The sequence below is a fragment of the Ictalurus punctatus genome, chromosome 4 (assembly GCF_001660625.3).
Source record: "Ictalurus punctatus breed USDA103 chromosome 4, Coco_2.0, whole genome shotgun sequence".
In the NCBI taxonomy this organism is placed as follows: Eukaryota; Metazoa; Chordata; class Actinopteri; order Siluriformes; family Ictaluridae; genus Ictalurus; species Ictalurus punctatus.
This window is the reverse complement of record NC_071284.1, coordinates 3,860,437-3,873,990: the sequence shown is the minus strand read 5'-3', so window position 1 is coordinate 3,873,990 and position 13,554 is coordinate 3,860,437. Positions and strand designations below refer to the sequence as shown.

Here is a 13,554-nt window from a genome sequence, read left to right as displayed (position 1 = left end):
TCTATGTCATTATGCAATGCAACACAACGCTTTGTCAACAAACATGGTCCTAACATGAAGTTTGAACTGTTTTTACAGTTACGGAAACACCTGGAGAATGAGAAAATCGGTTAAAAGTATTGAAAATATTATCAAAGTCCTGGAAAAGTCCTGAAAAACTCACTTACATGCAATATCAGCTGAGGGACTGCAAAAAATCAGAACATTCTCTGATATATGCAATTATATTTTCGCTTCACTTATCAGATTTCAGGTAAACTCTAACGTCAACGTCAGCAGATGTTAGTTGTTCTGACTACTTGTCCTTATTTTGGGTATGTACAGTACGTCACTGAAAATGTCCCGGAGTATGATTCCCTGAAAAGAGTGGGAACTTTGACAAAGGTTTTCACTTAACCAGGTCATTTTAAAATTTCTAGTAGTGTTCAGTCATGCTCGTCACTTACTCCTAGACACCATTATAGTTTATTTTCCTGAAGTCACGAATGCCACATATAACAGCAAGATAAAATCAAAGCAGAAAAAGCAAAAAATAAAAAGATCCACATGACTCCAATGGGCATGCTCTCTCTTAACACATAACATAAGCCTATCTCACCTGGTAAAAGGTGTTGATTTCCTTCCCATTGGCCATGAAAGTCATAAGACCAGTGGCCAAGTCTACCAAGCAGCCAACTACCAGATCCTCCTGGCTGAAGCGCTGCTGGGAACCACTGATTAAGTCGCCTCCCCACACCATGTAGCAGTTGCTCCTTTTTATGCTGATGTTATGGTAATGCACATGTTCATAAACAGCAAATAACACAAAGCCATATTAACCTGACGGAATATTTTGTGAGTCGGACACTGACGTCTATGAAGTTGTTCACTGAAGTCGTTACTTTGTGATTGCGTCTTTAAGACATATGTGGTACTTTTTTATAGCAAGTTCATATGTATTGCAAAATGATTGATGATGATTGAGAAATTGGTGCTCTTCAAGTCATGCTTTAGAAATAGTATTAGAAGCTAGAGAAGGTTGACATGTAGCAACTAACAGTTGCCTAATCTTTTTTTTTGGAGGACTGATCTATTTTTGATATCAAAAGTCACTGTTAGAGGCACAAAACATCTGCTGCCAATCCTCACCTGTCATGAATGTTGCCCTTGTCATCACCTACAGTCACTGTGACAGTACGAACTTTGAAGAGGTCAAAGCTAAGATCGTACTGGTGGTAGTCAGGGGTGACCCAACCAACCCAAACACCACCGGGCTCTTGACCAGCAAAGATCCGCACTGAGTAATAATACTAGAGAGAGAGAGAGAGAGAGAGAGAGAGAGAGAGAGAGAGAGAGAGAGAGAGAGATTTTTTATATAAAGGATGTCCCATTGACTCAAATGATCTGTTTTGATTTTAATAGTAATATATCTATTATAAAATGCTTATAATATTATAGCAATGTAAACGATATCTGTGGAAACAAACATATCCTGTACTACCCTTTCACATACTTAGGCATATTTCCCAGTGGTGTAAATAAGAATTTTATTAACACTTTTAGTTAATCGCAATGCTCTCTAGCCAAAAATTCCTTTCACTTTCACTAGAATAATGCAACCAAACATATACAGTTTCACTGGATAAAAGTACTTCAAAATACAGTACTTTTATACAGAATACACGTGTTTGAAAAGCTCACAGTAGTGGTATTGAGAATGATCTCAGGATCATCACGTTCATCCGGCACTACGTCCTCGAACAAGCGAGGTAGAACAGGGGGAGGAGGGGGAGGAGTGATCATGGCTGCTTTCTTAGCTTTGAACAGGAAACTGAGAAGAAAGGAAAAGCAATCAGAGCTGAACCCAACAATGTTCTTTTGATAAAGTTACATCCATGCACAATGTCAAGAAAAGATTTCACAGTAATGTTTGTCCCTAATTCATCAATCACACATTAGTTTTAATTGTTGTATTCAGCATAATAGAGCATTAGCTCCATGCTGAGATTTATCAGTTAAACCATATGACTTTCTCTCCAGGGATATCTTGGATGCATGTCTTAGATAATGCAAAAGTCTAGAGTTGTTTCTAGATGTTGCTCAGTTGGAATTTGTAGTCCAGCACTGTCATTTTTGAACATTTGAATAAAAAAAAAAAAAAGAGTCTATGACAGTAAGACAGGCCACTGTCAGGCTGTCAAATGAGAATAAAGCAAGTAGATATACCAGAAAACTATTAAGAAGGAAGAAAGAACAGGTGGAATAATTGGTAGAAATGTCTGTACTTTTAAACTGACTGTTTGATTTCAGACACAAATTACCGTAGAGTCAAAAATCTAATCGCTATATAAAAGGGCATTCTGTGTCACTAGTCTATTCTCACCCTTTCTTTTTGCCTTTTTCAGAGGCAGTGTCCTTGTCATTCTCCTTGACACCAGGTATGTCTCTGGGCACAGACGGCTCCTTCTCTTTCTCCTCCTGCTCCTTCTTGCAGGCTGACTTCTTCAGCACTTCGTAATCAGAGTCAGGATCCACCTCCAACACTTCATCCTCCGGGATGGTTAGGGTTCGAGTGAGGGGTGTGGTGCCTGCCTGCACTTTGAAAGTCTCGTGGAACTCGATAGGTATGCTTAGCCTCAGGAACAGCATGTCTGTGTTGGCATTCTGAGACCCAAAGGTCTTGTGGGTGAGTTTCAGACAGGGGGCGCAGTCCACCGTGCCATCCACACGAGACAGCTGAGCAATGAATAAATTTCAGTCAAAAACATGTAAAACATTCTTCTGAGCCAGTGTAATACAATACAAATTTGTATAGCTTCAGTTAAGGAGATTGTCTTGAGATGCCATTACACCAAATTCTGTACAATTCTAATCAAATATTGCCCAGGTATTTTTGCATCCTTGGAAATACTAGGAAATACTATATACCTTTGACTATGTTCAGAATAGTTTCACTTGCTAATGTTATTTTATTTTATTTTTTTTTACATTGGAAGGATGTAGCAGACACAACAAGCATACAGATAAATATTATTTCATATTATCAAGGAAGTATCTTTCCTTTATCAGCACATTTTTTTCTAATTCAGTGTCACTTTTTTGCAATATTTAGGCATTTCCGTTCCATTCAATATTTATAACATTCTATTATAAATGAAAGACAAGACCTCAATGTGATTGTGGTTAGTAGGCACTGGGATGAACTGGGGCAAACTCTTGCTGAACCACATGGTGATGTCCCTCTTCATGTTGATGGCGAAGGGCTCAAATCCCTCCTGCAATCCACAAATGGCAAAATAGCGCAGACTGCTAACATTCTGGCCCAGGTTGATACGGCCCATCTGAGACAGGCCCAGTGCACACACGGGGATGAAACCTGACAGACAAGGAACAAGACATGTGAGGAAAGGATAAATTAAGCTAAGAATCAACAAAATCCAAATTCTGTATATAAAAATAAATGCTACAGTTGAGTTCCATCCATCCATCCATCTTCTACCGCTTACTCCTTTTCAGGGTCACGGGGAACCTGGAGCCTATCCCAGGGAGCATCGGGCACAAGGCGGGGTACACCCTGGACAGGGTGCCAGTCCATCGCAGGGCACAATCACATACACACTCACACACCCATTCATACACTACGGACACTTTAGACACGCCAATCAGCCTACCATGCGTGTCTTTGGACTGGGGGAGGAAATCGGAGCAACCGGAGGAAACCCCCGCAGCATGGGGAGAACATGCAAACTCCGCACACACATGGCCCCAGCAGGACTCGAATGCTGGACCCTGGAGGTGTGAGGCGAACGTGCTAACCACTAAGCCACTAAGTTTTGATTAAAAGAACCCAAAAGCTAAAAAAAAAAAAGGCACAACAACAAGGTGAACTAATTCTGAACACCACCCTGTTGAGCATAACTGGGAGCACGTCTCCCTATGTCTACTACTGAAAAAGATTTAAATCCCTGTTATCCAGCTCACCATCTCCAATCTCAATGTCTTTAAAGGCCATCTCAGAGCCAGAGTCACTGATCAGCATCTCTCCATTCAAAGTGAACATGATGTTCATCTCTACCAGGTCAATCATGCAGCCCACCACGTCTCCTGACAGCCACTGGCGCCCGAATGGCTCATTTCCAATGTGCCAGCGCTGAGCCTGGAAAAGAAAGCACCGCATGCAAATGTTCAATACATAAACGCCACTATACTTTTCAGCAGCAAGATCTCTCTGATATGGCTGACATAACAATTTGGAACTTAAACTATCAAAAAACAGTGGGTTTAGTGGATTTATTCACATTCATTATCTAAAGTGCTGCTTATGCACCAAGTATTTAAAGAGCCTGTAATGTATATGTCATATCCTTCAAACAATCCCAGTGTCGTTGAAATAATGCGAACTGTACTGTACACTCTACTGCATGATGTTGCCATATGGCAACATTAAATTTAGCTCCAAATTTTTGATAGGCAATAATACAAAACTACTATTTTCCTTTGTAACTGGAGAAAGGGGGCTTTAACGTTGACATAACAAGAAAATGCCATGTCACATGACCAGGAAGTGCTGTTTTCACTTCCTTTTCTTCAATCACATGGCATGGTGAAGGTCATTATTAAATTATTATCGCAGGGCTCTCAAAATGTTATTATTTTTTTTTATACCACAGTGGTTTGCCAGCGATGAAATTTTTTACATTTATTAATGAAAGAGGTCATGCTCTTTACCGGTTTATAGTTATGTATCATGTTGTCCCTTATACAAACCTGTGATTTGAATTACAGGCAGCTCTACTGAGCTGCAGTTAAGGAAAATGAACGAACACCATCTGATTAATCAGATTCAGGAATTCATCAGGGCTGTGCTGTAATTAAGATGACCTGTCGTTATTTATGGACATCTACGTATATGTAATCCATGGACAGTATAGTACGACTATCGAGGAACAGTCATGGGGGCATTACAGGTATAGCAGACGCAAAACCCCATGGGGCATAGACAAAATAGATTACATAAACTATTATATACCCTGTTTCCATTGAAGACGTAAGCCAGTTCATCAGCTCCGAGTTCAGTGCCTGCACGCACGTTTGGTCGAGCCCAGCCTACCCTCATCTCTCCCGTCGTCACGGCCTCAAACTCAAAGTACCATTTCCCTGAGGTCACGGCATACTGCTTCTCCGCCCTGAAGATTCGCACCTTATCCCCTCGTCGGCTGTCCAATGAGTGGCCACCTAGAACAATGAGAAACAGGGGGTTTATGTTTAGGGTGTGTGTCAGTTGAGGTATTAGAACAATAGAACAAACCCAGGATGGACAATTGGAGGAGAACAAGTTGAGTATTTTTATACAGTTTTATACACTAAGGTCTAGAAGTCCACTGAATTCACTTCCAAGTGAGCACTTATTAAAACGTATTAATAGTTAATACAATTTCAGTCAGTTCTTATTCAAGAGTACAATATAAAAAATGTAGTTTTTAGCTGTTTTCACTCTTGTATGCAAATGTAAAAGTCGAATAATGAAGGTTTTTGGTCCCTACTGTGTAAGTGTAGATTTTACTGTATTATTGGCTAAAGAACGGTAGGTCAATAGAATAACTGTGTGCAGTGTGTGTGGAGTGTGTGTAATGCTTGCTTACACTGTCACAAATTGAAAAACATTAATATGGTGAGAACCACGGTCTAAAAAACTAGGACAGATAAATTTCGATGCCTGATATCATCAGTACTTACTACTCTCCTGGTCTGGTGGCTCGATATTGTATCCGTAGCCAATAAGGGTGCGTACAGCATTGTTCACACTGTCTCTGTTGGTTTTCTTGGTTCTCTCATCCAGCAAGACGTACGGTACCAGACGAGGGTTACGTTTATTCAAAATATCCTAAGGATAGCAGTGCATGAGTAAGGACGAAAGGATGAAGACATATGACTGCTCCACACTTTAATTTAATTTAGCAAAATTCAGTTCAAGTTATGAATAATTTCAATGATTTATGACATCTGTAAGTCAACTGTTCTTATTATACACAGGTAACTAGTACAAGATTTGGTACTTAAAAAAAAAAAAAAGTTGTAATAAGCACCATGGCAGTAGCACACAATATTAGATCCCCAATACTTCAAATTTACAATTCCCTGTATGATATGTCATAGTGAAAAAAAAGTTGAAACAATAAACCCTGAATGATACCTGTACGATGCTGTAAGTCCAACCCTGCCTCACACGGTCTCGTGCCCACACATTGTGTCCATTCTCCGCCAGTTTCTCCACCAGCTGGTTCTGGTTGGGAGTCAGTTTCACATGGCTGAGGTCCAGAGGAGCTGGCTTATACCCACTGCTCATCACATACCTGAGAGATAGAAAGAGGCAGGAAAGGAAAATAAATGTGGTTTGTTATGTTCACACACACACACACACATATACATGTGTGTGTGTATATATATATATATATATATATATATATATATATATATATATATATATATATATATATATAATCAGTTTATTTCTTTCCTGTGTGTGTATGGTATTTATAGTTGCTTTCACATTTTTTCACCAAGTGACAAAAATATTTAGTTATTTTATTATAATTTGTTTGAATGTAGAGTTAGTGTAAATAAACTCAATATAGAATGTAAATGTATATCCCTAACAACTCTACTTGTAGTAGAGAAAATCATCTATATGTGTGGTGGTCTGGGAAAACCATTAAAAAAGATATGAAAACATATGGATTTTTTTCTGCCTATAACATCTCAACTAAAGAAAACTTTATGAACTATAAACTATATCATCAAACCAATATGTTTTGTATACCCTTGCTATCTTCCAGCAAATATCATGAGGAATAACGAGTTAAGCCAGTTAAACAAACACAATGGATAAAACATTCAGTCTGCCTAAAGATACCTAAAATCTTGCTACTGTAACTAATTGATCGAGAGGTTTTTGTTGTAATTCATGACTAATTAAGTGATCGCTTTTTAAAGCAGCGTGATGTTTACTGCGTTGTGACATATCTAAAAATGATCCCACTTTCTTCTTTGCAACATACGTTTTGGGCAGCTTGATCTTCTTCAGATTTTCTTCTGCTTTCTCATCTCCCATGCCCACATGGCAGCCCAGAGCCAGAAGTGTCCTGAGGAATTGAGTAGAAGCAAATAAGATTATAGCCAAATAGATTTTTTTTTTAAATAACAATAACAACAAAGACTGAGATTATTTGAGTGTAAGAAAATGATTCACTTTAAAGTTTCTCCAGACATCTGCAAGTTGTAGTTTCTCTCAGGTTCTGGCAGGCTCTGGAAGTCGACCAGGCATGGGTGCAGTTTCTTATTATCATCACGGAACTGACAAAGACAGGAGATGATGTGTTTAACTCAACATATTCAGTATAAGTGAATACTTGTGTGTGTCGTGTGAGAAGGCAGGAAAGAAATTCACTTACTAGACCATAGGTCCAACCCTGTTCGATGCGAGTGACAGCCCACAGCTCATGAATGTTTTCAGCCAGTTTTTCTCGGATGCGCTCCAAGTGTGGGGGCAACACAATCTACTCAAACACAGATGCAGAAAAGCATCTTTTTGAGATTTATTACTTCTTTTTTAACCGAAACACAATTTTGAGAAATGTGTAGAACAATGAGTACTTGTCATTGAGAAGGAGAGATGGAAAGTGTGGGTGAAAGCACCTGAGCAGTGTCCACAGGACAAGGTGTGAATGAGGTGTGTGTAAGCGACTGTGTGGGGCCCAGGAGGTTTCTGACTCCACTAAAGTCATGCTTGTACTCTTTGATGGGCTCAATTCGCATCCTCTCTCTGGGCAGGAGAGCCTCGTAACATGGAGCATACCCAGGTGGAGGGAAGAACTTAAAGTCACCATGACGTCCACCCAATAGAAATCTAGCTCTGGAAACGTTAATGAGGGTTAAGAACATACCCCAAGCGAAAATCTCTCTCAATAAATACAAAAAAACAAAAAAAACACGAATTTTATAAATTATCACAGAACTGTAAAGTTAAAAAGAAATAGAAATTTCTCACTTGACCCCAGCTGAGAAGCTAATAACAGGGAAGAAGAGGCCGTCCAAATTGAAATTCTCAAACATGCCCTGAACAGGATGCCCATTGATGCGGAAAGAGATACTGGGCACGCTCAAATCCAGACAGCAGCTTACGACGTCATCAGCTGCCAGGATGTGCTGATTGGGTGATGCCACCTGACGAGCCACATGACCTAGGAACAACACATTCTAATTTGTCTGGGAATTCTGTATGTAACTACTCATCAAGTCATACTGTGAGAAACAATCCTGAAAGATGTCAGAGGAACCTTTAGGCATCCACACTATATAAAAATTTCAGGCTTGCACACTCACCTGACCACAGGTGAAGTCCATCAAATCCATAAGAGTAAAGGTCATCACCAACTCCATTGCTTCCCCAGCCTTCTCCTCCTCCAGGGTAGGGACTATATCCTTCTGTAAGTGCCCAGCCAACACGCAAATGAGTAGCCTGAGCCGACACAAACGGCTCCACGTAGTCCACAATCATCTCGTAGTACCACTTCTTATACTGTGTTGAGCCCTCACATGTTCCTAGGAAGATATTTGGTCTTACACTGTGAGGGAAAAACAAATAGTAAGCCGTGTTAATCTTTTGAATTCTCTTGGAAACAGAAGAAAAGTTAATCCTTCATGTTTTATCATCAAGCAGAGAATTTGATGTAAATTAAGTAAACGAGGAGGCACGGCGCAAAACGGGCTGGATGCAGATGTAAAATGCACTCGCAATGTGTCTGAAATTAAATGTTCAGTTTATTAATGTTGCAGCTCATCGTGCAAACTGCACCTGGGACCAGCTGCTAAATGCACTCTGTACTGAAGACTAAATTGCAGTTAAAAGCCATAGTAAAGTGGTGACGCTCCAAAACACAGAGCTATCAAAAAATTCGGTAAAAAAAAAAATAAATAAAAAATGAATCAATGATGATTAAGACTCATCACAACAAGTAAACAGTGTGAAAAGCATTAACTCTCTACTGAATGAATTATTACATTTACATGAAAAAAAAATTGTTATAAAAGTATAAAGAATAAAACTATTTAAAAAAAAAAAAGAAAATAAATTTGGGGGCTGTGTCGAAATTGTGTTGTGCAATGGAGGAAAGTATCTTATAGTCAAAAAAAATAAAATGTATGAGATTACAATTCCAATTACTGCATTTTCTAGACTATAAATTGCAGAGGTTTTTTTTATTTAAGTAAACAGGAAAAAGTTTGTCTAGAAAAGCCTCTGGAAAGGAATTACAGTTGTAAGTAGTATTACATTTAGAAAATAAGATGCAATTGCAAAATGTCTGAAATTACAACAGTTTTCTTACTTTGCGAAAATATAAGATAATCCTAGTGTCTTGTTTACTATGTAGACCTGTCTTAATTCATGATTACACATACCACAGTTCCATTATCACATGCTGTTGCCGCATGGAAACAATTATATTTGACCATTTAACAGAATACTCAACATATATAGACTTTTGGTTTCCCTTTAAGTAGTTTGGCCTAAATATTGAAAAAAAAAAAAATTGAATTCTGAAAACCCTCCGATGATGACCTTCACCATGCTATGTGATTGCAGAAAAGGAAGTGTAAACAGCACTTCCTGGTCATGTGACATGGTATTTTTTTTTGTAATGTCAAAGTTAAAACCAGCAATTTCTAGTTACATAGGAAAATAGTAGTTTTGTATTATTGCCTTTCAAAATATTGGCGATAAATTAATTAATGCAATAAAGGGTTAATATGGCTGATATGCCATCTGATTACTAAATAACGACTGGGTACTAAATCATTTAGCGTCTTGTGTGCAATTAAACTATACTTTATTTACTAAGTTTACTCAGCTGTGCCTTTTATAACACAGGGATAATTGGCAGTGTCACAAAAGCTTTGTTTAAAATGTTGAATTTCATTATGTGCTATGATCAGGGTTGTAAAAAAAAAAAGAAAAAAAAAAAAAAGAGCAACAAAAACAGGCCAACTGACAAGCTGTATTAAAACATTAGTATTAAATAGTTCTTTCCCCAAGGTCCTCCTATGGTCTGATATTATTACTCACTTTGCTATGAATTAAAAATATCTCTGAGGATGAAAAAACTTGCTCTGGCATTCAAAATTCTGTGAGAAAACCATGAATCTGGCAACACCTACCTGCCCAATTCCAAGCAACACACTTTGTGCGTTTACATAGGAAGAACAAACACAAGGCACTTTACCTACTGACGTAATTTACGATGTTGGTCTGGAGCAGAAGCTCACGACGTGGTAGCAGATTTTCTGTGATGAGGTTCTGGTTGGACCTCACGGCCACGCCGTTGCATACACACAGAGAGCGCAGCACGTCCAATACCTAATCAGAAAAAAGATGACATCAGCCCCTGCGTGTCTGAATGTGCATATGCTTAGATCGGTGTAACTATGTAATGAAGAACCTGGTCTCTTGAAACATTATTTTTTTAATCAAGGTAAACCCCAACCCACCTCAAATCGCAACCTTTGTAACCTCAAATCGCAAACTTTTCATCCAAACTAAGTCATGTAAATAGTTGAATGCAGAGATACCGTATCAGTAATGACGGTACACATACACGAGCGATTCGAGACTAGCGGACCTTGTGATTGCGTCCGTGCTTGTCCAGAAGAGAGATAATAGACTTGATGTGGTTCTCCTGGATGATGTTCAGGACTTCAGGGCTTTCAATCAAAATGCAGTACAACACCTCCAGAATGCCTGTAGAGAGGAAGTACCAAAAGGTAAAATGGTGTAAATTAAGCAGCACCCTACGTACATGAGGTCATTCGTATGATGTCTGAGGGCAGAGAGCTGTGTACCTGAGGAGGCCTCCAGACGGTCCAGTTTACTGACCAACCAATCCAGATTATCGCAGAACAGAGCACAGTTAGCACGGTTCCCTCTGATAAGCGAGGCTGCATAATAGATAGTAACATGTAACATGAATACATATTCATCGCACTTTATTAAGGATACAGCATTACATTATGGCAATTATAGAACAAGAAGTATACAGTATGTAAGGAATAAAAAAATGATAGAGCATGCTGTTACAGAAAATGAATCAACAATTATTTTCTAATAATTGCCACGTGCCGAAGTGTTTTAATCGTCTTATACAACAGCAACTTGCCAACACTAACAATCTTTTATTTATTTATTTATTTATTTATTTATTTATTTATTTATTCATTCATTCATTCATGTTATCAAGCAATCTTAGTCAGTAAGCGTGTTATACAGTCCCTCTGGGATTTCACGATTTTGCAATCGTAATTAACGCAAACTCTGCTATATTCGGGGGAACTTGGGATATTTCAAAATGACACTGATTTTCTGCAGATTTGGGCACTTCATGTGACATCATCACGACGCGCATTCAGGCAAAGCCCTCTTCGATTCACGTGCTTCGAACATGACTACAGCTAAAAGGTCTCATTTACCAACAAATGTCACGGCGAAAAAAATTTGTGCAATCGCAATTTCGCCTTTTCGAGTAGTTTTCAGCGAAAAGAAATTATTAAAAAATTTTAAACTCTACTTTAATTTTTGTATTTATTTATATTCTACAAAATTACATGATTTCTGTGATGGCACATAACAGTGACAGAATCCAGGTTCTCACCCAGCAGTTCATAGAGCAGGTTGACTATTTCCTTCCAGGACTCAGCTGCCTCTTCCCCAGCAAACTCGGAGAAGTGAGCAGCAGTGTTGTACACATTAAGCCTGTCCACACACTCCAACACGATGGTAATCATTCCCTAGAGCACAATCAGCATTGATCAGAAACATGCAGTCAGTTGAATCTAAGGAGCAAATCTTATCAGTGTAGAAGGTTTGTTTAAGTTTATCTGTGACTGTGATGATCTGAATACGAATCTCATTGTGTAATACACTAGTCTATTACACTACTTTGAATGATCCAGATAAATACATTTTATAACAAAATATACCTTCAGTACAGTACAGTCTTGTGCAGCACACACACACATGCACATACCTCTTCTTGGAAGAGGTTCTGCCGGTTGCGCAGTGAGCGCAGTTTTGTTTGCTTCTCCTCATGCTCCAGCTCCTCCTCAGGCGGCTGGAAGTAGTGGATGAGATCCTGAAGGGAGAGAACCACTCCATCCAGAGGCAGAGAGACCGGACCTGCCGCCCTGTTCTTCCCACTCAGAGAGTCCAGCCCCCTACACACAAACACAGGGTGAATAGAGCTCGATCTTTCTCATATTCTCATACTAAAGTATGACGCACAGGCAAAGAACAAAGAGAACAGTTTAGCCCTACAGCTTTTATCCTTCTGACACCTACATAAACAGAGCAAATCCAGGGTAGAACATTTTGAACAATTCATGGTAAATGGTCTGCACTTATATAGCGCTTTTTTAACCTTAGCGGTTCCAAAGCTCTTTACTCGTTCTTATTCACCCATTCACACACACACTCACACACCAATGGTAGCAGAGCTGCCATGCAAGGTGCTAACTTGCCATCGGGAGCAACTTGGGGTTCAGTGTCTTGCCCAAGGACACTTTGGCATGTGGAGTCACGTGGGCCGGGAATCGAACCGCCAACACTACGAACCCTACGAGCCCACTGTATACTATTAGCGATTCCAGCATTTTCTACAGTATATTCCGTATTTACTTATAGATAATTTTGTAAGAGGACATTGTTAAGAGCCAGTTTTGTAAGAGCCAGTTGTGTTAGAGCTACGATTGAACTTTCATCATGGTAGATCTCCACAGATGAGGTTGGGTCATACTGTTTAAGATCATATGTTTGTCTAATCATATTAATAAAATGGGTAAGTAATATTTTTTTTACTTGCTATAATAATAATAATAATAATAATAATAATAATAATAATAATAACTATTTGTCTGCATTTTGCAGTCCAAAAAACCTCCCACAGTCCTACTGAATTGTATCTCCATAGTTAGTACTGTATCTTCAGGATTTATCAAGCTAAATAAATCTCAGGACTTAGCAGGCAGTGAAATGTACTGTTACATACTTGATGAACTGTTTAAAAAGGCCTGTGGTGCTGTAGATCATGCGGGCTGCCTGAGACTCCTCCGTCTGAGAACGTGACATCACCAGCGCATCATCCATGTGGCCTTCCTGATGCAGAGTAACCTGAAGGAGAGCAAGAGAAAGACATAAAGAAAAACAGACATTTATTAATTTATATATAAGTTGCTTTAGATTTTTGTTCAGTCAGGGTTTACAATACTCAACTGCACATGTATCAGTTATACATTAATCATGCAGGGCAGACAGGTTAAGTGCTCTTGGAGTGTGTACTGTACCTTTCTTTTCAGAGTACCCAGACGAGCTGCTTTGGCATCGAGGGCAGCGTAGGTGAGCCACAGACCCGTGGAGACGTGCTGTACAAAGCACATCGACTCGCCATACTTGATCTCTGCAATCCCCATGCCCTCAACATCACGCTTCTTCACCACTTCCACCTTCTCCTGCTCAGAGGCAACAACAAA

General features: G+C 39.2%; 1 protein-coding gene across 12 annotated transcripts in view; it reads right to left on the bottom strand.

Moving 5' to 3' along the window:
- The window catches only part of LOC108264731 (ryanodine receptor 1), a 96,062-nt gene that overhangs the window by 56,312 nt on the left and 26,196 nt on the right, over window positions 1-13,554 (bottom strand). For all 12 annotated transcript variants that reach the window (XM_047154685.2, XM_017466546.3, XM_053677842.1 and 9 more), the window contains 22 exons: window positions 13,369-13,533; window positions 13,074-13,195; window positions 12,057-12,243; window positions 11,682-11,817; window positions 10,876-10,971; window positions 10,656-10,774; window positions 10,260-10,393; window positions 8,362-8,603; window positions 8,027-8,219; window positions 7,675-7,891; window positions 7,431-7,535; window positions 7,229-7,332; window positions 7,038-7,121; window positions 6,173-6,332; window positions 5,716-5,863; window positions 5,009-5,214; window positions 3,961-4,135; window positions 3,147-3,355; window positions 2,363-2,715; window positions 1,681-1,810; window positions 1,129-1,289; window positions 599-761 (listed from right to left, as the gene is read on the bottom strand). In XM_047154685.2, the coding sequence (XP_047010641.2) occupies window positions 599-761; window positions 1,129-1,289; window positions 1,681-1,810; window positions 2,363-2,715; window positions 3,147-3,355; window positions 3,961-4,135; window positions 5,009-5,214; window positions 5,716-5,863; window positions 6,173-6,332; window positions 7,038-7,121; window positions 7,229-7,332; window positions 7,431-7,535; window positions 7,675-7,891; window positions 8,027-8,219; window positions 8,362-8,603; window positions 10,260-10,393; window positions 10,656-10,774; window positions 10,876-10,971; window positions 11,682-11,817; window positions 12,057-12,243; window positions 13,074-13,195; window positions 13,369-13,533 (3,609 nt within the window). The remainder of the gene's footprint in view (window positions 1-598; window positions 762-1,128; window positions 1,290-1,680; window positions 1,811-2,362; window positions 2,716-3,146; window positions 3,356-3,960; window positions 4,136-5,008; window positions 5,215-5,715; window positions 5,864-6,172; window positions 6,333-7,037; window positions 7,122-7,228; window positions 7,333-7,430; window positions 7,536-7,674; window positions 7,892-8,026; window positions 8,220-8,361; window positions 8,604-10,259; window positions 10,394-10,655; window positions 10,775-10,875; window positions 10,972-11,681; window positions 11,818-12,056; window positions 12,244-13,073; window positions 13,196-13,368; window positions 13,534-13,554) is intronic.